At 42.9% G+C, this 26,676-nt stretch overlaps 1 protein-coding gene across 1 annotated transcript in view; it reads left to right on the forward strand.

Moving 5' to 3' along the window:
* Nucleotides 1–26,456, forward strand: part of pif1 (PIF1 5'-to-3' DNA helicase homolog (S. cerevisiae)) — a 44,307-nt gene extending 17,851 nt beyond the window's left edge. The window contains exons 6-13 of the mRNA XM_070886047.1: nucleotides 2,066–2,180; nucleotides 4,861–4,967; nucleotides 8,089–8,228; nucleotides 17,320–17,426; nucleotides 17,787–17,874; nucleotides 21,057–21,202; nucleotides 22,857–23,048; nucleotides 26,358–26,456. Coding sequence (XP_070742148.1) covers nucleotides 2,066–2,180; nucleotides 4,861–4,967; nucleotides 8,089–8,228; nucleotides 17,320–17,426; nucleotides 17,787–17,874; nucleotides 21,057–21,202; nucleotides 22,857–23,048; nucleotides 26,358–26,402 — 940 coding nt within the window. The 3' untranslated portion in view covers nucleotides 26,403–26,456. The remainder of the gene's footprint in view (nucleotides 1–2,065; nucleotides 2,181–4,860; nucleotides 4,968–8,088; nucleotides 8,229–17,319; nucleotides 17,427–17,786; nucleotides 17,875–21,056; nucleotides 21,203–22,856; nucleotides 23,049–26,357) is intronic.
* The last annotated feature ends 220 nt before the right edge of the window (nucleotides 26,457–26,676 follow it).

The raw sequence follows: 26,676 nt of genomic DNA on the forward strand, positions 1-26,676 counted from the left end.
GTACTAGGGGACCGAGGGTCTAGTGAGAAGGAGGAACTGAAGGATATCCTTATTAGGTGGGAAATTGTGTTGGGGAAATTGATGGGACTGAAGGCCAGTAAATCACCAGGGCCTGATTGTCTGCATTCCAGAGTACTTCAGGAAGTGGTCCTAGAAATAGTGGATGCATTGGTGATCATTTTCCAACAGTCTATCGACTCTGGATCAGTTCTTATGGACTGGAGGGTAGCTAATGTAACACCACTTTTTAAAAAAGGAGGGAGGGAGAGAGAAAATGGGCAATTATAGAAAATGGGTGCAGGAGTAGGCCATTCGGCCCTTCGAGCCTGCACCGCCATTCAATGAGTTCATGGCTGAACATGACCAGTTATAGACCGGTTAGCCTGACATCACTAGTGGGGAAAATGTTGGAATCAATTATTAAGGATGAAATAGCAGCGCATTTGGAAAGCAGTGACAGGATCGTTCCAAGTCAGCATGGATTTATGAAAGGGAAATTAAGCTTGACAAACCTTCTAGAATTTTTTGAGGATGTAACTAGTAGAGTGGATAAGGGAGAACCAGTGGATGTGGTGTATTTGGACTTTCAAAAGGCCTTTGACAATGTCCCACATAAGAGATTAGTGTGCAAAATCAAAGCACATGGTATTGGGGGTAATGTACTGGCGTGGATAGAGAATTGGTTGCAGGAAGCAGAGAGTCGGGATAAACAGGTCCTTTTCGGAATGGGAGGCAGTGACTCGTGGAGTGTCGCAGGGCTCAGTGCTGGGACCCCAGCTCTTTACAATATACATTTAATGATTTGGATGAAGTGTAATATCTCCAAGTTTACAGATTACACTAAATTGGGTGGCGGTGTGAGCTGTGAGGAGGATGCTAAGAGGCTGCAGCGTGATTTCAACCGGTTAGGTGAGTGGGCAAATGCATGGCAGATGCAGTATAATGTGGATAAATGTGAGGTTATCCACTTTGGTGGCAAAAACACGAAGGCAGAATATTATCTGAATGGTGGCAGATTAGGAAAAGGGAAAGTGCAACGAGACCTGGGTGTCATGGTTCATCAGTCATTGAAAGTTGGCATGAAGGTACAGCAGGCGGTGAAGAAGGCAAATGGCATTTTGGCCTTCATAGCTAGGGGATTTGAGTATAGGAGCAGGGAGGTCTTGCTGCAGTTGTACAGGGCCTTGGTGAGGCCTCACCTGGAATATTGTGTTCAATTTTGGTCTCCTAATCTGAAGAAGGACATTCTTGCTATTGAGGGTGTGCAGCGAAGGTTCACCAGACTGATTCCAGGGATGGTTGGACTGTCATATGAGGAGAGACTGCATCAACTGGGCCTTTATACACTGGAGTTTTGAAGGATGAGAGGGGATCTCATAGAAACGTATAAGATTCTGACTGGACGGGACAGGTTAGATGCGTGAAGAATGTTCCTGATGTTGGGGAAAGTTCAGAACCAGGGGACATTGTCTTGGGATAAGGGATAGGCCATTTAGGACCGAGTGGGTGAAGAAGTTTTTCCACATGAGAGTTGTTAACCTGTGGAATTCCCTGCCGCAGAGAGTTGTTGATGCCAGTTCATTGGATATATTCAACAGGGGGTTAGATATGGCCCTTATGGCTAAAGAGATCAAGGGGTATGGAGAGAAAGCAGGAAAGGGGCACTGAGGTGAATGATCAGCCATGATCTTATTGAATGGTGGTGCAGGCTCGAAGGGCTGAATGGCCTACTCCTGCACCTATTTTCTATGTTTCTAAGGAAGCATCCAGCCTGTGTACAGTGCTTTCATACAATAGCACAAGAGATCTGTTTTGTAAGTCTATTAGATTTGAGCTGCTAATGTTCCACATTGTACTTTGTGCTGTTTCACTAGTTATTCATCACTGCATGCAGCACATGAAATGTGCAATTTGCTTGGCTTCTGAGCACAATTCCCTAAATGCTGCATTTCTGATAATCTCTGTACTCTGAACCTATTAATGCTGCAGTGGTTTCTGAAACTGTTACCAAGGTGAAAATACCTCTGTTTCTCAGTTTGCTTTCTGTTCATTTTTACTGTTGCAGGATTGTTCGAAAATGCAATGAACCATTTGGCGGAATCCAGCTGATAGTTTGTGGAGATTTCCTACAGCTTCCTCCTGTAGCCCGGTCCAAGGAAAAATACAAATTTTGTTTCCAGGTGGCTAATTTAGAAACTTTTTTTTTTGAAAAATAGTATTTTCAAGGAAAAAAATATTTCCACGACCATGTTTCCAAGCAGTGCTCAATATAATGAAACCTGGATAGGTTGGGACATCCATCACTGTACCAGATCCTGACGCTAAGTGAATGAAGATGCAAGAGAACATAAGAACATAAGAAATAGGAGCAGGAGTAGGCTCTTTGGCCCCTTGAGCCTGCTCCACCATTTAATAAGATCATGGCTGATCTGATCATGGACTCGGCTCCACTTCCCTGCCCACTCCCCATAACCCTTTACTCACTTATCGCTCAAATATCTGTCTATCGCCGCCTTAAATATATTCAATGACCCAGCCTCCTCAGCTCTCTGGGGCAGAGAATTCCACAGATTTACAACCCTCTGAGAAGAAATTTCTCTCATCTCAGTTTTAAATGGGCGGCCCCTTATTCTGAGTCTATGTCCCCTAGTTTTAGTTTCACCTATGATTGAAAATATCCTCTCTGCATCCACCTTGTCGAGCCCCCTCATTATCTTATGTTTCGATAAGATTACCTCTCATTCTTCTGAACTCCAATGTATATCGGCTCAACCTATCTTCATTAGTCAACCCTCTCATTTCCGGAATCAACCTAGTGAACCTTCTCTGAGCAGCCTCCAATGTAAGTATATCCTTCCTTAAATACGGAGACCAAAACTGTACGCAGTACTCCAGCTGTGGCCTCACCAAGAACTGTGATTGGGTTTTCTTGCACAGCCCATGCCCAACAGACGACAATTACAAGTTGTCAACATGTAGTGCAAAGCCATCTGATTTAGAAGAATGAGAGGGGATCTCCTAGAAACATAAAATTCTGACGGGACTGGACAGGTTAGATGCAGGAAGAATGTTCCTGATTTTGGAAGTCCAGAACCAGGGGTCACAGTCTAAGGATAAGGGGTAAGCCATTTAGGACCGAGATGAGGAGAAACTTCTTCACTGAATTGTGGGCATGTGGAATTCTCTACCACAGAAAGTTGTTGGGGCCAGTTCGTTAAATATATTCAAAAGGGAGTTAGATGTGGCCCTCACAGCTAAAGGGATCAAGGGGTATGGAGAGAAAGCAGGAATGGGGTACTGAAATGCATGATCAGCCATGATCATATTGAATGGTGGTGCAGGCTCAAAGGGCCGAATAGCCTACTCCTGCACCTATTTTCTATGTTTCTATGTTTTTCATTGTAAATATGTCATTGAGAATGGCAGATGTTACTCTTTTTGAGTATATTAAAGTGTCAAAATGGTCAGCGATTCAGCATCAACTCTCAACAGAACATCAGCTACTCCTTTAACCACTGATGATGTTTTGAGGATTTTTTGTTTCTAGTTGATTGTGTTTGTGTTCAAAAGATTCAGTAGCTGTGCACCAGGTCTTTGGGAGGGAGAAGTGAATAGACTAGAGTGGATAGGAAGGACCTACTTCCCTTAGCAGAGGGGTCAATAACCAGAGGGCATAGATTTAAAGTAATTGGTAGGAGGTTTAGAGGGGATTTGAGGAGAAATGTTTTCACTCTGAGGGTGTTGGGAGTCGAGAACGCACTGCCTGAAAGGATGGCAGAGGCAGAAACCCTCATAGCATTTAAAAATTACTTGGATGTGCACTTGAAGTGTCATAACCTGCAGGGGTACGGACCAAGAGCTGGAAAGTGGATTAGGCTGGATAGCTCTTTGTTGGCCGGCATGGGCCGAATGGCGGCCACCTGTGCTGTAAATTTCTATGAAGTGAAACAGCCAACTTGAACGAGGTGTATGAGGGTGTTGTCTGATATGACTAGATTTGGGAACTTTTTTTTATTGGGATCTTGGATGATACAGGTTGGACCTTCCTTATCTGGGACTCCCTTATCCGGCATCACCCCTTGTCTGGCATGATTCTGGTGGCTGGGGGCATATGTGCAGAATGTGGCCGACCTCCACCCCGACTTTGGGGCCGCGCCAACACTCAGGCCGCCGATACTTGGCCCGCTGGGGGCCCACCGACACTCAGGCCGCCGACACTTGGCCCGCTGGGGGCCCATCGACACTCGGCCCGCCGAGGCACCGACCTCCTCTCCCCGACCTCTGGTCTCTTTTCCCACCCCCCCCCCCAGGCTGAGAGTTAGATGTGGCCCTTACGGCCAAAGGGATCAAGGGGTATGGAGAGAAAGCAGGAAAGGGGTACTGAGGTTGAATGATCAGCCATGATCTTATTGAATGGTGCTGCAGGCTCGAAGGGCCGAATGGCCTGCTCCTGCACCTAATTTCTATGTTTCTATGACCTCCCTTTATCCGTCAAAATCGCTTATTTGGCACAGGCCAGGTCCTAAGGGTGCCGGATAAGGGACATTCAACCTGTATTGGATCATAATGTAAGGGCACTCGGGTTATTTAGAGCTGAAAATTATAAAATAGTTCATTGTTCTCCATTTATATTAAGAGAGCAGACAGTGGAAGATGGGGGGAGTTGATGGACTGCAAAGGATACACCATGTGGGGAAAGAGAAAAAGTGCAACAAGGAGGAAAACAAACATGGTGACACCATGGTGCATGTATTTCACAAGTGGGGAAGAATTTACAGGTGATAATACTCTGGACTCTTCTGTTCAGGAGACTCTGTTCAATTGCTCAGTAAAATCAATGTACTTTGCACTTTATTTAAGGCTAAGAGTTGGTATAAGTGTATCCACGTGAACATGGAACTAACGGAGGTTCGAAGGCAAACGGATAAAAAGTTCATTGCAATGTTGCAGGCTATACGGCTTGGGAGGTAAGCATTACATTACATAGTATTTACAGCACCAAATATCTTGCTAAAAATACACTTTATCCCTTCCATTTTCAATGATGCATTTAGTGACTAGTTATTGCAGAGTCTGTGTATGTGTGAGAGAAATTGGATATTCCATTAAGATGGATGAAGCTAGCTATGTTTGACAAATGGGAAATCTGTCCATAGCACAGCAGGTATAGCCATTGAAGCAGACTGTAGTCATGAATTTAAGAGGCAATTGAATGTGTTTCTGAAGAGAAGGAAGGGATTGAGGGGTACAGTAAGTATGATTGATCTTCAAAGATTGATGAACTTTTGGGCCGAATGGCCTTTTCTCTTTCCTAAACATAGAAACATAGAAAATAGGTGCAGGAGTAGGCCATTCGGCCCTTCGAGCCTGCACCACCATTCAATATGATCATAGCTGATCATGCAACTTCAGTACCCCATTCCTGCTTTCTCTCCATACCCCTTGATACCTTTTGGCTGTAAGGGCCACATCTAACTCCCTTTTGAATATATCTAACGAACTGGTCTCAACAACTTTCTGTGGTAGAGAATTCCACAGGTTCACAATTCTCAGAGTGAAGAAGTTTCTCCTCCGTCTCGGTCCTAAATGGATTACCCCTTATCCTTAGATTGTGGCCCCTGGTTCTGGGCTTCCCCAACATCGGCAACATTCTTTCTGCATCTAACCTGTCCAATCCCGTCAGAATTTTATGTTTCTATGAGATCCCCTCTCATTCTTCTAAAATTCCAGTTGATCCAGTCTTTCTTCATATGTCAGTCCTGCCATCCCGGGAATCAGTCTGGTGAACCTTTGCTGCACTCCCTCAATAGCAAGAATGTCCTTCCTCAGATTAGGAGACCAAAACTGTACACTAGGTATAAGGTGTATCTTTTAGCAAAGTTCTTGTATGTTCTTACTAAAGGTTGTCAAGTGTCCAAAAAAAGTTTACAATGATTTAAATACTTGGTGATTTAAATGTTGGTAATAACATTACTGACTGGACCAAAAAAGGACCTGACCCTTCTCCCATCGCATTTACTGCAAACAGCAAGCCAGGATTTAATTTCTGTATTTTTCATTTAAGAAGCGGCGAAGTGGGCTAAATTATATATGCCCGTGAGTTACAGTCCTTCTATAATGAGAAGTAGTTGTGGCAGCCTTGGCTAAGTGGGTAGTACACTCGCCTCAGAGTCAGAGGTTGTGGGTTCAAGATCCACTCCAGCGAGCACATCAGCTAGACTGATGCTCCAGTGCAGCACTGCATTGTGTGAGGTGCATCTTTCAGATGAGATGTTAAACCAAGGCCTCGTCTGCCCTTTCAAGTGGATGTAAAGATCCTATGGCATTATTCAAAGAAGAGGAGGGGAGCACCTGATGTCCTGGCCAATATCTAACATCTAAAAGATCACCGGATTGTAATTATTATTGTCATTATCTCATTGCTATTTGTGGGACCTTGCATTGCACAAATTGGCTGCCACGTTTCCCTACATTACGTGACTACATTTCAAAAGAAGTTCACTGGCTGTAAAGTGCTTTGAGATGTCCTGAGGTTGTTAAAGGCACACTATTAATTTCCCTTTTTATTCCCCAAGTATAATTTTGATTAAAATTAATAGAGGTTATGGTTTAATTCAGTTTTGAAGTCCACATTCTCTTGACCTTAAAAAAAAAAACAATAATGTTGAGGCAATGACCACATTGAATAATCTTTTATAGGACCTCAAAGCCAGACTTGACGGTTTATATCAGAGCATCTTGACGGAAGCTTAGGAAGAAATAGCGGAGGCTCTGAATATAATTTCCCAAAACTAAATGGAAAATTATGACAAAAGGCTGGCAAATGTGAGGCCCATTTTTTTTTAAATTGAGACCGAGATAAGTCAGGAAATTAGCACTGTTAGTCTCACTTCAATTATTGGTAAACTAATTAATTCAAATTAGAATGCATTTGTTAATCAGGACCAGCCAGCGCACAATTCTAAAAAAATCAGTTTAACCAACAAGCCTCAAGTGTCAACAGAAATTAAGCAACCTGGAATTGATGCACCTCAATAGATTGGGGTTTTTCATCCATCTCTGGCTAGTATTTGATCCAAAAATGTACCCGATTATAGGTGTTTTTCAAATTAACACATAACTCCAAACTGTAGTGTAGGTTATATGGCAGCTATGAATATATTTACAATGATTCTAAATGACAGCATTAAAACTATAAAAATCAATCTTCCAATTGATGTGGCTCCCCTCCTGAGCTGCGGTATGAGAAACTAATGGATAGCTGCAAGGAGCATACCCGTAACACAATTCTTTTGAAGACATTTTAAAAAAGATAAAGAAATGCAGTGGATGTGGTTATGTGGATTTTTAGAAAGCATTTTGTAGGGTACCACATGGGAGATTTACGGAATTGAGGGGAATGTGGCCACAATGGATAGAGAGATGGTTATAGGCTAAAAAGCAAAGGGATGGGGTAAAAGTACTGAAAGATGTGGAAAATGGTGTTTCACACGGGTCTGTGTTGGAGCTTCTCTTATTTACTATGTATGTAAATGATCTGGATTTGGGAGTTCAGGGAACAATATTGAAAATTGCTGATGACACCAAATTGGGTGGCATGGCAAATTGTGATAAGGATTGTCAAAGATTGAAGGAGAGCATTGAAAGGCTAGCTGGCTGATGTGGAGAAAAAACACTTGATAAGCTAAATGGCCAGTAACTGTGCTGCAACATTATGATTTGGTGATTTTTAGCTTAGCAATAACTAGTTGCCCCAACTATCTTCACCATTTCTTTTGTTTTGTAACTCTGGACCCATTCGTACTTAATAAACTGAGCATCTGACTGGAATATCACATTGACTGGAATATCACATTGACTGGCATTCGCTGTACCTGTCCTCTGGGCAGTTTGTGTTTGTGGAGTGCACTATATATTTAGATAGGAAGCGGTGGCTGGTGAAACACTGACAGGTTCCATCCGGCCACTGACAAAGACCCATTCTGTTGGCTGCTCTGAACACAGAATCAGTGGTGGGGACCTGACTATTCTGTCTGTATTTTGGAAATTATTTAAGGCTGTTCTGAAAAACAAACCTCTTGTAATCAGATGCCCAGAGGAGGTTGCGGTCCAGTTGATCAACACAGCCTACCAGAAGATAGATAAAGATGGAATCCTAGCAACGCGGCTTTGCACGCACAAAGATGATGTGGAACTGACCAATGAGAGAAGGCTGAAGCAGTTACCAGGTAATGGGTGAGGATCCTGTGACTGATCCAGCCAATGCCTATCTAGTACTGCTGACAGATTTATTCAGCACTTGCTTTATTGCAAACTCCTAATGTGCTTATTTCCAACCAGATTATCAGGTTTTTGACCATTCAGCATTATTTATAATTCTGCAGCAGCTGTTTAGTAAACAAAGGATACATTTTGGGGATCTCATTGGATATAATCATTATACAATAATGGGTCATCCAGTTTGTATTTATTGAGTCACGTTTAATTATTCAGGGAGCCTCTGTTGAGTCCTGATATGTTTTCTCTTTACATTCGGTTTGTAATTTTTTTTTTTAATTGCACGTGTTCTGGGAATTGCATGCAGTGAAGATGCGAGAACTGCTCTGACACGTGTTATGCTCCTCCTGTACCATGTGGGAAATCAGGGACCCTGATGACTATGTGTGCGGGAAGTGTATCCGCCTCCAGCTCCTGACCAACCGCGTTGCAGAACTGGAGCTGCGGGTGGATTCACTCTGGAGCATGCACGATGCTGAGAATGATGTGAATAGCACATTTAGTGAGTTGGTCTTACCGCAGGTAAAGGGTACACAGCCAGATAGGGAATGGAAGACCAACAGGAAGAGCAGTGCAAGGAAGGTAGTGCAGGGGACCCCTGCGGTCATCCCCCCTGCAAAACAGATACACCGCTTTGGGTACTGTTGAGGGGGATGACTCATCAGGGGAGAGCAGCAGCAGCCAGGTTCATGGCACCGTGGGTGGCTCTGCTGCACAGGAGGGCAGGAAAAAGAGTGGGAGAGCGATAGTGATAGGGGATTCAATTGTAAGGGGAATAGATAGGCGTTTCTGCGGCCGCAACCGAGACACCAGGATGGTATGTTGCCTCCCTGGTGCAAGGGTCAAGGATGTCTCAGAGCGGGTGCAGGACATTCTGAAAAGGGAGGGTGAACAGCCAGTTGTTGTGGTGCATATAGGTACTAACGATATAGGTAAAAAAACAGGATGAGGTCTTACGAGACGAATTTAGGGAGCTAGGAGTTGAATTTAAAAAAAAAAATAGAACCTCAAAAGTAGTAATCTCAGAATTGCTACCAGTGCCATGTGCTAGTCAGAGTAGGAATCACAGGATAGCTCAGATGAATACATGGCTTGAGCAGTGGTGCAGAGGGGAGGGATTCAAATTCATGGGACATTGGAACCGGTTCTGGGGGAGGTGGAACCAGTACAAACCGGACGGTCTGCATCTGGGCAGGACCGGAACTAATGTCCTCGGGGAAGTGTTTGCTCGTGCTGTTTGGGAGGAGTTAAACTAATATGGCAGGGGGATGGGAACCTATGCAGGGAGACATAGGGGAATAAAATGGAGACAGAAGCAAAAGATCGAAAGGAGAATAGTAAAAGTAGAGGGCAGAGAAACCCAAGGCAAAAACCAAAAAGAGCCACTTTACAGCAGAATTCTAAAGGGTCAAAGTGTGTTTAAAAAGACAAGCCTGAAGGCTCTGTCCCTCAATGCGAGGAGTATTTGGAATAAGGTGGACTAATTACCTGCGCAGATAGCAGTTAACGGGTATGATGTGATTGGCATTACTGAGACATGGCTCCAGGGTGACCAAGGCTGGGAACTCAACATCCAGGGGTATTCAGCATTCAGGAAGGATAGGCAGAGAGGAAAAGGAGGCGGGGTGGCATTGCTGGTTAAAGAAGAAATTAATGCAATTGTAAGGAAGGACATTGGCTTGGATGATGTGGAATCGGTATGGGTGGAGCTACGGAATACCAAAGGGCAGAAAACACTAGTGGAGTTGTGTACAGGCCACCACATAGTAGTAGTGAGGTTGGGGACAGCATCAAACAACAAATAGGGATGTGTGCAATAAAGGTACAGCAGTAATCATGGGTGACTTTAATCTACATATTGACATATTGATTGGGCTAACCTAACTGGTAGCAATGCGGTGGAGGAGGATTTCCTGGAGTGTATTAGGGATGGATTTCTGGACCAATATGTTGAGGAACCAACCAGAGAACTGGCCATCCTAGACTAGGTGATGTGTATTGAGAAGGGACTAATTAGCAATCTTGTTGTGTGAGGCCCCTTGGGGAAGAGTGACCATAATATGGTAGAATTCTTTATTAAGATGGAGAGTGACAAAGTTAATTCAGATACTAGGGTCCTGAACTTAAAGATAGGTAACTTTGATGGTATGAGGTGCGAATTGACTAGATTAGACTGGCAAATGATATGTAAAGAGTTGACGGTGGATAGGCAATGGCAGACCTTTAAAGATCATATGGATGAACTTCAACAATTGTATATCCCTGTCTGGAGTAAAAATCAAACGGGAAAGGTGACTCAACCGTGGCTAACAAGGGAAATTAAGGATAGTGTTAAATCCGAGGAAGAGGCAGACAAATTTGCCAGAAAAAGTAGCAAACCGGAGGACTGGGAGTAATTTAGAATACAGCAGAGGAGGACAAAGGGTTTAATTAAGAGGGGGAAAATAGAGTATGAGAGGAAGCTTGCCGGAAACATAAAAAATGACTGCAAAAGCTTCTATAGGTATGTGAAGAGAAAAAGATTGGTGAAGACCAGCGTTGGTCCCTTGCAGTTGGAGTCGGGTGAATTTATAATGGGGAACAAAGAAATAGAAGACCAATTGAACAAGTACTTTGGTTCTGTCTTCACAAAGGAAGACACAAATAACCTTCCCGATATACTAGGGGTCCGAAGGACTAGTGAGAAGGAGGAACTGAAGGATATCCTTATTAGGCGGGAAATTGACGGGGTTGAAGGCCGATAAATCCCCAGGGCCTGATTGTCTGCATCCCAGAGTACTTAAGGAAGTGGCCCTAGAAATAGTGGATGCATTGGTGATAATTTTCCAACAGTCTTTCGACTCTGGATCAGTTCCTATGGACTGGAGGGTAGCTAATGTAACACCACTTTTTAAAAAAGGAGGGAGAGGGAAGATAGGTAATTACAGTCCAGTTAGCCTGACATCAGTAGTGGGGAAAATGTTGGAATCGATCATTAAGGATGAAATAGCAGCGCATTTGGAGAGCAGTGATAGGATTGGTCCAAGTCAGCATGGATTTATGAAAGGGAAATCATGCTTGACAAATCTTCTGGAATTTTTTGAGGATGTAACTAGTAGGGTGGACAAGGGAGAACCAGTGGATGTGGTGTATTTGGACTTTCAAAAAAGGCTTTTGACAAGGTCCCACACAAGAGATTGGTGTGCAAAATCAAAGCACATGGTATTGGGGGTAATGTACTGACGTGGATAGAGAACTGGTTGGCAGACAGGCAGCAGAAAGTCGGGATTAACGGGTCCTTTTCAGAATGGCAGGCAGTGACTAGTGGAGTGCCGCAGGGCTCAGTGCTGGGACCCCAGCTCTTTACAATATATATTAATGATTTTAGATGATGGAATTGAGTGTAATATCTCCAAGTTTGCAGATGACACTAAACTGGGTGGCGGTGTGATCTGTGAGGAGGGCACTAAGAGGTTGCAGGGTGACTTGGACAGGTTTGGCAAGTGGGCAAATATGTGGCAGATGCAGTATTATGTAGATAAATGTGAGGTTATCCACTTTGGGGGCAAAACCACGAAGGCAGAATATTATCTGAACGGCAGAAGATTAGTAAAAGGGAGGTGCACCGAGACCTGGGTATCATGGTTCATCAGTCTTTGAAAGTTGGCATGCAGGTACAGCAGGCGGTGAAGAAGGCAAATGGTATGTTGGCCTTCATAGCAAGGGGATTTGAGTATAGGAGCAGGGAAGTCTTGCTGCAGTTGTACAGGGCCTTGGTGAGGCCCCACCTGGAATATTGTGTTCAGTTTTGATCTAATCTGAGGAAGGATGTTCTGGTTATTGAGGGAGTGCAGCGAAGGTTCACCAGACTGATTCCCGGGATGGCTGGACTAACATATGAGCAGAGACTGGATCGACTGGGCCTGTATTCACTGGAGTTTAGAAGGATGAGAGGGGATCTCATAGAAACATATAAGATTCTGACTGGACTTGACAGGCTAGATGCAGGAAAAATGTTCCCGATGTTGAGGAAGTCCAGAACCAGGGGACACAGTCTTAGGATAAGGGGCAGGCTGTTTAGGACTGAGATGAGAAGAAACTTCTTCACTCAGAGTTGTTAACCTGTGGAATTCCCTGCTGCAGAGAGTTGTTGATGCCAGTTCATTGGATATATTCAAGAGGGAGTTAGATATGGCCCTTACAGTAAAGGGGATCAAGGGGTATGGAGAGAAAGCAGGAAAGGGGTACTGAAGGAATGATCAGCCATGATCTTATTGAATGGCAGTGCAAGCTCAAAGGGCCGAATGGCCTACTCCTGCACCTATTTTCTATGTTTCTATGATGTCCTGATGATGTAGCTGCTTGTTGCTCTCTGGGAGAGCAGTAGTCATGACAGTGCAGAGGTTGAACTGCTCAGTATGCAGTAGGTTAGTGAGGTTGTTGGTTTCTGGCATATCCACGGCAAAACCAAACCCACCTATTTCCACCTCCGTAACATCGCTCGTCTCCGCCCCTGCCTCAGCTCACCTGCTGCTGAAACCCTCATCCATGCCTTTGTTACCTCTAGACTTGACTACTACAACGCACTCCTGGATGGTCTCTCACATTCTCCCCTATGTAAAAGTGAGGTCATCCAAAACTCGGCTGCCCATGTCCTAACTCGCACCAAGTCCCGTTCACCCATCACCCCTGTGCTCACTGACCTTGCTGGTTAAGCAACGCCTCGATTTCAAAATTCTCATTCTTGTTTACAAATTCCTCCATGGCCTCTCCCCTCGCTATCTGTAATCTCCTTCAGCCTCACAACCCCCTAAGATATCTGTGCTCCTCAAATTCTGTCCTCTTGAGCATCCCTGATTATAACTGTTCAATGATCGGTGGCCATGCCTTCAGCTGCCTGGGCCCTAAGCTCTGGAACTCCCTCCCTAAACGTCTCCACTTCTCTACCTCACTTTCCTCCTTTAAGTCACTCCTTAAAACCTACCTCTTTGACCAAACTTTTGGTCATCTGCCGTAATTTCTTCTTATGTGGCTTGGTGTCAATTTATTTTTTTTATCTTGTAGCACTCCTGTGAAGCGCCTTAGGGTGTTTTATTACGTTAAAGGCACTATATAAATACAAGTTGTTGTTGTTGTTCTGTGGTCAGATTAAAATAGTTGCTGTAAAAATCTGATCCAGCAAATAATACTTGTTTTATAACTTCAAAATCGTATTCTGAGGTTCTAGTGATTGCCTGATGGAACTCATCTACTTTCAACGTGTAGCTTTCCATTTTGTTTTCCTTCACACAGGTGAGGAATATCAATGTTGGGAAGTAGGGCACTTTCATTGTCAGGATTAAAAAGAGTCCCAGTTCTGGTGTAGCACAAGTTGAATGCACAGTAAAGCTCCTTCCTTGCTGTCTGCTTCCAGTGTTGCCTCTTCCAAGGGAGATTTCAAATTTAGTGCTGAATTATGGGGCACCTTCTGTTGTAAACCCATTTTCTGTAGGAACTGGGTTGAGTTCACCAACCTGTCTCAAACCTAGAAGGCCATTTTGGACCGTCGCCGAAACCCTTCAGCTATCTCCCCTCAGCCTTGATGACCGATGGCAAAATGCTTGAAAGAACTGCGACATATGGAATGGATTTTTTATCAAGGACCACACAGTACAACTCGAAGGATCAAACCTTCCTCGCAAACAATGGACAACCACCTCAGAACTGGTCATGGTAGATGCTGCCACCTTCTCCATAGGTGGAAGATTAAAGCATCCCCATCATGTGACACTGGAGCTCTGAATCTGACCCTGGGGCACATTATTGAGCACTGCCCTCAGAGGAAATTTGCAGGCAGCCTACAAGATATCCACGCTGTTGCACCTGAAGCTTTGGCCTGGATATCCTGCTTGGATATTGACATTTGATTTGCTTTGCTCCTACCATAGGAGAGAGAGGAAATGTATTTGTCAGGAAATGTAACAGCCAGCTGAGAGAGAACTTAATTTTGTTGGTCTGGACTTGAACAGCGCTCCCATTAGTGAAAGGACATTGGGCTAACCCACTGTACCAAGTAGTCCAAGTTTTCTGCAACAATTAAAAGTAAATGTACAGTAAAGCTGGTTGAGTGTGTTTTTTGCAGCTGTAATGTTAGCAGAATACATGTTGAGAAACAGTAAGATATGTGTCAACTCTTTGCTATTATAAGAAACAGGAGGAAACCTAGTTAAGATGCTCAGTAAGGAGATGAGCATTATTAGAACCTTTCTTTAGATGTTTGTAGAAGATTTTTTTAAAGAAGGTGGAGTTGAGTCTTCCGATGGTCCCAGTGGTGTTACTGCTTTGGTGGGAAGAATGTTTTACAGTCCCAAGATTTTCATTTGTCTCGCTCAGTCCTTCGCAGCCATTTTCTAGCTCCCCATTCTCTTTTTTTTAAATTTTATTTTCATTTTCAACCTCTTTTCTCCATACACATTGTTCCCTATTCTACAGATGTAATCGTGGTCCTGTGCGATACTACCAAATCTTAGACCATAGTGACCATTAGGGGTTAGAATCATAGAAGAATTATAGAATGGCCTTCCGCGCTGTAACCATTCAGCCTGTCGAGCCCATGCCAACTCTCAGCTAGTCTCACTCCCCTGCCCTTTCCTTGTAGCCCTGCAATTTTTTTTCTTTCAGATAATTAACCAAATCCCTTTTGAAAGAGAAAATTGAGTCTGGCTCCACCACCCTTTCCAGCAGTGCATTCCAGATCTTAACCACTCGCTGCATTTAAAAAAAAAAAAAAGTATTTTCTACATCGCCTTTGGTTCTTTTGCCAATCACCTTAAATCTGTGTCCTCTGGTTCTCGACCCTTCTGCCAATGGGAACAGTTTCTCTCTTCTCTACCCTGTCCAGATCCCTCATGATTTTGAACACTTCCATCAAATCTCCTCTCCATCTTCTCTGCTCCAAGGAGAATAAACCCAGCTTCTCCAGTCTATCCACGTAACTGAAGTGCCTCATTCTTAGAATCATTCTCATAAATCTTTTCTGCACCTTCTCTAAGGTCTTCACATCCTTCCTAAAGTGTGTTGCCCAGAATTGGACAAAGTGCTTCAGCTGGGACCGAACTAGTGTTTTATACAGGTTCTTCATAATTCCCACACTCTTGTACTCTGTACCTCTATTTATGAAGCCCAGGATCCCATTAGTCTTTTTAAACTGCTTTCTCAACCTGCCCTGCCACCTCCAACAATTTATGCACACATACCCCCAGGTCTCTTTGTGCACCCCCTTTAGGATTGTTCCATTTAGTTTATATGTCCTCTCCTCATTCTTTCTATCAAAATGCATCACTTCATCACAGTTGTGTTAGAATAACCTGCGTGGACAGTCTTCTCCATTTAAAAAAAAAAACTGAGAATCTTTGATGAAGGGTCCTAGGCAAATAGAGCAGGAAACTTTGACAATTGGAAAGAGTAAGAGGGAGAGGAGGTGATGAGTTAAATTGTCAGGTAATGCCATGTTTTGACTAAGTCTGTGGAACCTTTCTCTCTCTCATCTTCTCTTCCTTCTACAATCCACGGATTTGGGAAAGAATTATGTCGGGGGTCTTTATTTTGATGCAGTGAAGTTGTAGAGTGGTATATTTGGTGGTTAGGAGGAACATGAAAGAAAAGTTCAGAGGAGCAAGGACCATAGTATTGATGAGAGACAAAACTAAAGAATCGGATATCGTGCTTTTTCTTGCATTGTAATGGGAAGGATATCAGAACAGCCTCTTTCTGGTAGAAGCACCACTTTCAAATCATGAACTGTATAGAGAATTGTTAAGGGCATTTCTTTTTAAAATTTCAAGTCTACTCCCAATTTTCACTATTTGAAACCTATGGCTGTTCAGTATACATACTTCGGCTGTGGAAATTGTCAGATTTTGTATGAATTCTGGTTCACTGATGTCCATTTGATAGCCAAGGTGTTTTTTTTGTATGTGTTTTTAATAGCAAACTGGAAGGCAGGGGTTAAATATATTCATGTTTTTATAAACTTGTTCCTGTATGTACATCTCTTTCCTGTTGGGCAAGATACTTGTTAGTTTTTCAAAACAGTGAAATTAATGGGGCAATTTTATTCCATGAGCAAGTTTGTACGAAAAGTAATTTGTTCTGGTTATACATTATTGGAAAAAATGTCTTCTGTTTAAGATCAATCTCCACAGGTCTTCTTTATATAAGTTCCTCTCTTAATGTGGTTATAAGAATGTTAGTCACGAATCTCTGCATTTTGAAGTGATATATTAGTTCTGTTTCCATGTTTAATCACCAGATAGAGGTTTTTGTGTAGTCTCCCTAAACTGGAGCTCTTTCCATCTGGGCAAGACATGACCTGTAGTTGTGTTGGCTTGTTAATGAAACAGTAGGACTTGGGCAGGACTTTGAAGCAGTTCAATAATATCCTAGCACTATACCTATTTTATTGTGTTCACCAACAGAACTTGCATTTATTCAGCACCTTTAACATAGTAAAGCATCCCAAAGCACTTCACGAGTGTTATAAAACAAAATTTGACACCGATCCATATAAGGAGCTATTAGGACTGATGAGCAAAAGTTTGTTAAAGAGCAGCTCATCGAGAAGCCAACATCATTCTGCTCCTAGCTCAGCATTGCCAGAGGTTTGGGTGCAATTTGCATTCTGGTTTAATGCTACCAGGCTTCAGGTAATAAAATACCCAGTTACATCCAAACCTTTGGCAAAGCTGAGCTAGGAGCTGAATGATGTTGGCTCCTTGACTTTTCCTGACCTCTGTTCAGCTCTTTGACACTGATCACAAACTAGCTGTGTGCAGAATCATAGCTATATAGGCATGAGTCCTACCATTCTGCTACAACATGCTGGAGCTCTGGTGTGTTCCATTGCCTTTAAGCTCTCACTTCTTAACATTTGGATAAGTCACAGTGAGCTACTCTTTGACTGCGATAAGTAATACCATAAATAGATGTATAACCCTTGTGCTGGAGAGGCGGGGGCTAGGCGGCTGAGTTGACAGTAGTTCCTGTGAAGTGCTTGCCTGCTCATTTTTATTTCTGTGTTTACAGGAGATATGCACACGTATGAGGCTGTTGATAGTGATCCTATGTTCATACAAACATTAAATGCACAATGTCCAGCAGGTCAGACACTGCAACTGAAGAAAGGGGCACAGGTTAGTATATAATATCAAAGTCTACTGTTACTGCACTAGATCTAGTTAACTCTGGTATTCTAACTTTTTATCCCTTTTTATTTATTTTCCTTTTTCTTCCCCCGCCCACTCCCTTACAGTGGGTAGCTGTTGATTTCTTCCCCCATTAGACCCTATGATTTATATTTAATCCGGGTTGTTATTCTGGCTCAATACAATGTTTGACTACGTTGCCCAATGATAGCCAGAGGAAGACTCTGGATGCCAGTGTCGAAATAGGGAGACCCTGTACGCTGAGGCAGTAACTAAGGAATATTTCATGTACAGAGACACCACTGGCATACTGCTCTCCGTCTTGAACTGGTTTGCTCTGGTCCACAGGTGATGCTGACTAAAAACCTGGACATACAGCGGGGGATGGTAAACGGTGCTCGAGGAGTTGTCGTAGGCTTTGAACCTGGAAACAAACGTAGGTGCTCATGTGCAGCCAAAGCTGAGTTATTAGATGCATGAATGTGGTTAATTATTTCAAAAGTAGGAGAGGTGGGAAAATGTTTTTATTCTGACGGATTTCCATCCAGCAAAACCAAACCCTAAGAAATTCTTGCAATACTTTTGATGGTAAGGGGGCAGGCAGAATAGAGATGAGAATCCAAATGAAAATTGGGCAAACCTGAGGATGAACATATAGTTAACCTACTAAGAACATAATAATTAAGAGCAGGAGTAGGACACGGCCCCTCGAGCCTGCTCCGCCCACCCATCCTTGTAAAGGTGTGACAACTGAAGAAAGCACAAGTAACAGGGTCTCTATAATTGGTGATAATCCAGGTAGGCTAGACAACATTGTAAATTAAGTCATAGATATGCTAAAAGAGCACAAAACAAATAAACTCTTGGAGCTGGATAGTATTTCTTCTAAGGCATTAAGAAACCAAGGATGAGATTTGTGGAGTGCTGATGGTCATTTATAAGGGAGTCAATTAACACTGGGAAGGTGTCGCTATACTGGAAACGAGCTGTTTTGGTCGACGGTTTCAAAAATGGTGACCATACAGATTCAGGCAACTGCAGATCCCAGTACTGGATAAAATAATGGCGAGATATGGATTGACCTGCTGTGTGTTTCCAGTTATTTCTGTTTTTGTTTGATGAATACGTTGTCTACGACCATAATATAATAACTAGCAGCCACCACTGCTTTAGTGGATGATTCTGCTTGATCAACCACCTTGATTTTTTGAGGGGTGACTTCCCAATAAACTGTAGAAAATCCTACAATATATTGCACCTAGACATTCAAAAAGCCTTTGATCGAGTTGTGCATGAAGGCTGCTACTTAAGCTTAAAGCAGTGAGGATTCAAAAATAATACTGGAGAATGGATGAGAAATTGGTTGGAGTAAGAAGCAGTGGAGACTAATTAGGTGCATCAGTATGGGAGACTTGCTGAGTAGCACCCAAGCAGTTGGGGGTGGAACATTGACTGTTTCTAATTTGCATTAGCAACTTGCATTTATAAGTTCAATGCAAATTGGTTTAATTGGGGGATGATTTTAAACTACATGGGAGTTTGGGGGGGGGTGGGGGGGTAGTGCGGAGGCAATGAATCTGAGGAGGCAGAATGTGTCAAAATACGACAGAAAATGAAACTTATTACAGATTAATGCATATGAGGAAAAAATTGATGATATAAGAAGTGGAATCGTACAGCACAGAAGGGGGCCATTCGGCCCATTGAGTCTGCCCTGGTTCTTTCGAAGAGTAATCCAGTTGGTTCCACTCCCCCGGCCTTCATATCCCTGCCATTTCTTCTCCTTCAAGTATTTATCCAATTCCCTTTTGAAAGCGACTACTGAATCTGTTTCCACCACCCTGTCAGGCAGTGCATTGCAAATACTAACCACATGTTGCATAAAAAGGTTTTCATCTTGTCGCCTCTGGTTCTTTTGCCAATCAACTTAAATCTGTGCCTGCTGGTATTGACCTGTCAGCCATTGGAAACAGTTTCTCTCTTTAGTCCTTGAGTTGTGTCAAGATAGCGAAGGGTCAAATTGAGAGAGACCTGGAGTATTATACTCAATGCTTCTCAGTGTTTAAAATGCCCAATTATTGTATCGCAGCAATCAACAAAACCAATGGAATGCTGAAATGTACAATCAAAATGCTGACATGCAAGTGACTGGTAATTACACTTAAACTGTACAGTGCTCTGGTCAAACTATTCCCTGTGTACGGTGTCCAGTTCCGTTCACCGAGATTCAAGGGAGGAGTCTCTTGGGCATGAGACACGGGACTGAGGGATGAGGAAAGAAATTTGATCTTTTTAGCCTTTAAATAATGTGACTGAGAAGGGAGTGCATTGCGGCACACAAGATAATAGTGTAGAAAAAGTAGATTGTTATATTAAACTGATAAGTACAGTGAAAGGCAAATTTAGGATGTGTAGGGTAGATCTTCACAAAGAATCATTACATGTGTGAAGGATTAGATGGGGTGGTAAGGGCAAAAACACTGGAATCATGGAAGATATAACTGAATGCTGTGATGTGGGGAGAGAGTAAGAGAGAAGTTTTTTCTGAATGGATGATCGAAGATGGGCTAAATATCCTTCCTCGTCCATAATGGCCTGGAATTTGTGGTCCAGATGAGTGTTCGCAGTCATTTCACTCTTGAAACTGACCGCAACTTCAGGATTTAGTGCATGCGCAGCCTAACGCAGAAATCCTAAAGTTGTGGTCTGTCAGTCACTGCTCCTTCACAGGCTGCGCTGTGCCCACTCCCCCCACCCCACCCCCTCCCCCCGGCCGCCACCCCAGAGCCAGTAATCAATATGTCTAATAATGGAAACCGATGCAAACTGCGGCTCTGCTGCGGTAATACCGCTGTTAAATACCCCATTAAAAGTTAGACCCTTTTGGATTAAGTGTAACTGGAGTTTGAGCAGCATACTGACTGCTAAAAATAGGTTATGGCCCTGAAAAACTAATTTAAATTTTTAAGAAACTTTCAAATTTGTTTTTAACTGTGACGGGGAGCGGGCGACCAATCTGATCTCCGGGCGGGTCGAATGGTAACCGTTTTTAAGGAGGTTGCGTGCCTCCACCTTTACTGTTTTTTCATTTTTAACCCATTTCGGACGGGTTTCCTGGGCCTTGGGGAAACTCGGCAGGTTAAAGGAGATGAGAAGGGCATTTACAGCACTGCTTGTGGGTCAGGAGGAGCAGGAGTGGTCCAACAAGCTTACCTACTTCCAGCTCCACGATTGCCGACGACTCCACGACCGCAATCTGAGGCTCCTCCCACCCTTCTCTGCCTCTCTACCTGTTCCTTGGCTATGGCCTGGTGCCGCAAGCTTTCCCGCAGCCAGCCTGTCTGTCGGGCAGAAAACCTGCAGAAAAATTTAAAAGATGTTCTAATACCTGCAGGACATCTGGGATATCCATACTTCTGGTCCAGGACTCCTCTCCTGCTCCCAGCACCTGTTCCCTCCCTGTAAATATTGGGGCTTAAGTGAGTCTGCATATATATTTGGTTTTGACCACGTTGTCTCTGTATATATCATGCAGCATCCACAGAATGGTATATGTTACACAGACCTATCTCAATAATTGAAATATATGTGCTATTGAGATTTTTTTTTTCCCCATAGCACTGCCTCAGGTGCGATTCTTGTGTGGTGTAACAGAGACAATAAAACCAGAACGTTGGATGGTTAAAGCTTTAGGTGGAACTTACTTGACAAGACAGCAGCTGCCTCTGAAATTGGCTTGGGCCATCTCCATTCACAAAAGTCAGGTATGCAGTCTTCTTTAAAAGTGCACTTTGTGCACGATGTTGTGCATTTGTGGAAGAACGATTATACTCTCCATTAAGATGTATTTTGGGATTTTTGAAAGAATGCAGTTGGACATTACCTCATCACCTCTCTCAGAAATCTCTACAAGCACTTCATAATTAATTGCTTTAAAGTGCAGTGAGTGATATGTAAGCAAATGCAACAACATTTTGTGCAAAGGCAATGTTGGTTGAATGAGGAATATTAGCCAGAAATCTGGGATAAATCCTTGCTCTTCTTCAAATACTACCAACTGGACCACCGGAATAGTCAGACCAATTTAATGTCTCATCTGAAGGACAGCACCTCTGACAGTGCAACATTCCCTCAACGGTGCACTACAGTATCAGCATACATTGTGTAGTCCAGTCTGGAGTGGACCTTGAATCTATAACCTCTGGCTCCAGGGCAAGATTGATGCAAACTGAGGCATTTGAAGTTATACTGGAAGATATTTTCAATTTAAACTAACCTGTATGTGTACATTTGAAAATTCAGATACTTTTTTTCCTAATTACTGATGGATCACATCCTCTTCAATGTTAAAAGGAGCATGGAATTGGAAAAGATTGCTGACAAAAGCATGCAAACCCTTGGTATTAGCATCTTGGGCAATCAACCTACATGTTTGACTATGAAACTTCCTTAAAGTGGAAGTCCAGGAGGCCTTTTTGTTCAAAGTATTTCCCCAGTAAAAATATTCATTTTTGTTTTAAGAAAAACTTTGGATTTCCACACTTAAATTTGACCCAATAATTCCTTCCCTCTATGCAGCTCTGACAGCATCATGAACCGTGAGGTGCTTCTTACATCATGTTAATGGTTCCAATAAATGTAACTGTGGTTGCAATTTCAGAACACAATGGGAGCTGATCTGAAGCTGTCTGACCTCACAGGCAACACAATGCCAGTCTTAAGCCAGTTCCTGAATTACCTGTTTATTTTATTTTGGTGCTGAAATCCTCCTTCAGTGCTCCAAGAGTTAACATTTTCCACACTGAACAGAACAGGTATTTGAAGGACTGACTGTAGCTGATATTTTCATTTAACAGCTTCAAAGCCTCTGCGCCAAGCCTCACCGATTTTCAGATTCCTGTAGGTGGGGCGTTTCAGCTTTGCCAGTAAAGCTTGTGACTGGTGCATAAAGATCAATTCAGAGGTGGCTTTTGTTGGAGAGGGAGTCAGTTACTGGAAGAGATTACATTTGAGGGACATTCTAGGCATCGCAGCTCTCTCGTTATATTTCCACTACCCAGAGGGAACAGTCAGTGCCAGGAATTGGCAAATGGAGAGAAAACAATTACACGCATGTCTCTATTTCCTACAAGCACAGACAAACATAAATCATAACAGATTTTTTTTTTTTAAAAAGCAAGCTTGGAAATACGAAATAAATACTGCAAAAATGCAGTGGGGTAGATCTTGACTTTGTGCGATACTGTAAATCGGGTGATAGGGAATCGGCAGCCCATTGCACATCACTCCCGATTTTTAATTTTTTTTACAATTGTGGGAATACTGCTTGGTCGTGTGTGTGTGTGTGTAACCTGGAGTAATTATACTGTGATTTTATATTCATTTTATTCTTCCCTCTTTTCTCCCCTTCTGTCTCAGGGCATGTCGTTGGACTGTGTGGAGATCTCGCTGGCACGAGTATTCGAAAGTGGTCAGGCATATGTGGCGCTCTCTCGTGCTCGAAGCCTGGAAGGTCTTCGAGTGATGGACTTTGACAGAAAAGTGGTCCATGCTAACATTGATGTCCTACGTTTTTACAGCAGATTAAAAAAGGAACGGGTCCTGATGCAGGTGAGTGGGATGGGTAGGGGTTATGCCAAGTCTAAATTTCAGTCCTTTGAATTTGTCATTTTATTGCAGAAACCTGCAGCCTAGGTTCAGAGGAGGGAACCGCTCCAATATTCACTAGGCCCATTTTGAATATGTATTAGTTTTCAAAATATAATCTATTTTCTCACTGAAACTACAGCTCTGTGAAAACCCTGACTTTTTTTTTTAATACTCAAAACTAATCAAATATTTTACATGTCGTAAAACCATAGGGCTGATTTTTAACTTCAACCGGAAGTCGACACGGAAGGATGGCATTCTCGCATGGGAGCGTGAATCGAAGGCCCCGCAGACTTTAACTGCCAGGCCTCATTTGAATGCCACCGGTCAGCTTCCTGGTCATTTTTGGCATAAAGCATCAATTGGCCGGCAGGGGACGGACGAAGATTGGGCCGCCCACATCGGCGCAATGGGAACAGGAAATGGGGCTGCTCTATTTTAACTGCTCCCCCGCCCGCTCCTTTCCCACCAATCAGGGGAGATTAAAAATTTCCCTGCATGTGCCATTTTCCGACCGGTTACCAAAACTTTGCCAGTACTGCTTGGCACCTTTCCAAATAGATTCTGATGTATAGGTAAATGCAGGAACAAAATCTGTTCTACTGCTCGCTGCTGCACTGCATTTGTGCATTACTTGGCTAACTCTTTACACACTTTAAAAAGCAACTTGATGGGATTGGCCGGTGTACTTGGTTAGTACACTGTTCTTTCACCTCTGGGGTCTCGGTTTGAATCTAGGCTAAAATAATAGGATCAATAGTCTGTCATCTTCCATCCTAGCTGGAAGATTACTATGTGAAAGGTGTCACATTAGCTGTAGCACAGAACCTAGAGAGATCCAATTCACAGGAGAAACCTGCCTATTATTAAGCAAAAATTGGCAGTTCCACCCTGGCCACAAAGCTGGCTGATGTAGAAAATAGAAACATAGAAAATAGGTGCAGGAGTAGACCATTTGGCCCTTCGCGCCTGCATCACCATTCAATAAGATCATGGCTGATCATTCACCTCAGTACCCCTTTCCTGCTTTCTCTCCATACCCCTTGATCCCTTTAGCCATAAGGGCCATATCGAACTCCCTCTTGAATATATCCAATGAATTGGCATCAACGACTCTCTGCGGTAGGTAATTCCACAGGTTAACAACGCTCTGAATGAAGAAGTTTCTCCTCATCTCAGTCCTAAATGGCTTACCCCTTATCCTTAGACTGTGACCCCCTGGTTCTGGACTTCCTCAACATCAGAGACATTCTTCCCGCACCTAACCTGTCCAGTCCCGTCAGAATTTTATATGTTTCTATGAGATCCCCTCTCATCCTTCTAAACTCCAGTGAATACAGGCCCAGTCGATCCAGTCTCTCCTCATATGTCAGTCCTGCCATCCCGGGAATCAGTCTGGTGAACCTTCGCTGCACTCCCTCAATAACCAGAACATCCTTCCTCAGATTAGATCAAAACTGAACACAATATTCCAGGTGGAGCCTCACCACGGCCCTATACAACTGCAGCAAGATCTCCCTGCTCCTATACTCAAATCCCCTAGCTATGAAGGCCAAAATGCCATTTGCCGCCTTCATCGCCTGCTGTCCCTGTATGCCAACTTTCAATGACTGATGAACCATGACACCCAGGTCTCGTTGCACCTTCCCTTTTCCCAATCTGCCGCCATTCAGATAATATTCTGCCTTCGTGTTTTTGCCCCCAAAGTGGATAACCTCACATTTGGTGCATTGAGGTGCGCTTTTCTGTTTTGGGGGTTAAGGTAGAGGCAGCATAGTACTGTGAATGTCCAAGGTTTTCTGGAGAGGGCTCATAAATAGTGACACCCCCCGCCCCCCAAGGACCCCCTATCATAACTTCCAAAAGACAGTCACCCACCCAAAGGAAAATACTGCAGAAATCATTTTATTAGTATACAGCAACAGAAATAACATACTAAGAAGTCAAAAAATGCAAAAGAATAGAGAGTTCATGGTACATTAATACCTGGCCAAAGTTGGACATTTGATGATCTTGCAGGCCTGCCCTTATGGTCTTTGAATCCTAGTTTGAAAATAGATAGCTTTGAGAAACCCTTTATACTCTTATCTAAATTACATTACAACTGAGCCGACAGCTCTTGATGCAGGGTTGCTATCATTTTTGTTTTATAAATTCATAAGAACTTAAGAATTAGGAGCAGGCCATTTGGCCCTTTGAGCCTGCTCCACCATTCAGTGAGATTATGGCTGAGCTTCTACCTCAACTTCACTTTCCTGCACTATCACCATATCCCTTGATTCCCTTAATATCCAAAAATCTAGCTGATCTCTATCAGGACATACTGTGGTTTAGTTGCTAACTGTCTCTGCTCTGAGTCAGAAGGTTGTAGTTTTGAGTCTCTCACCAGGAGTTTGAGCTGGTATGTAGGTGGATACTCCAGTACAGTATTGAGGAGATGCTACATTGTTAGAAGTGTTGACCTTTTGGATGAGATGTTCAACTCTGATCCTACATATTCATATCTACATATTCAGGTGAACATTAAAGATCCTATGGCACCAAACAGGAGCAGGGAGTTCAAGGTGTCCTACCAAACATCCATCCCTTAATATTTTGACCTGGTCAAATTAACCGATTGCTGTTTGTGGAATGTTGCTGTGTGCAAATGGCTATTGCATTGTCCTACATAGCAGTCATTTTACTGCCAGAGTATTCATTGTATGTGAAGCCTTAAGACATCTTGATGATATGGTAGGATATAAATACCCTTCCTTCATTCAGAAGGTGTTTTATCATTTAACAGTCATGAGCTTTAGAATGATTCCATATCAACTGCAATGTTTCAGATCTTGCGCATTTCAAGCTAGTGATTCATCAACAGAGCATTTTTTTAATAAAAACTTGAAATGGACAGAACATAAAATTCAGCCAAAGTGTGGTGATAAAATTCTATTAAGAGGTTTGATGGTGATGTTCCCTGTTTAAATAGTCAACTATTGAACATGGTGTTAGTAACTTAGCGAAGCATATTAATGGTTTGAAACCTTGATTTGTTGCAAATGATAGGTTTTGCCTTCAGCTGAGTGTTGGCACTCTTACTATAGATCCTAGAAATAGGAACGTAGCCTTGTTTTGAGAAACTTCACCAGAACATGCCAAAGTGTTGGTGCCACTCTCTCCTTAGTTGCCACAATGTCTCTTGAATTGTTTTCTCTCTTAACTGTTCCTTGCTTTGTTAATTGGGTGCTGAGCTTTGAACTTATTTATTCCCCTTCCCCTTTGTTTCAGTCCTCGTTGGATGGCTACATTGAAATGGCAGATCAGGAAAACTAGATTCCTAGAAGACAGTAGTGTCCTTTTGATGAAGATCCTCTTCTACATCATCATCCGGGAACCTCCATTTTAATCTTGATTCATTGTAACTTGTGCAGATTTTAAATATATATTTTAAACTCTTGTCTTGTGTTTTTTTTTATATTTTAAACTAGCAATGAAATAAGACTAGATGGTATCTGAGAAGAAACAGTGGTGTTGGAAATAGAAATGGCAGTGGCAATGGCATTTCTCTCCTTCACAATCACATAAATCAACCTCTGTTTAATAAAAC

The sequence above is a fragment of the Pristiophorus japonicus genome, chromosome 8 (assembly GCF_044704955.1).
Source record: "Pristiophorus japonicus isolate sPriJap1 chromosome 8, sPriJap1.hap1, whole genome shotgun sequence".
Lineage (NCBI taxonomy): Eukaryota > Metazoa > Chordata > Chondrichthyes > Pristiophoridae > Pristiophorus > Pristiophorus japonicus.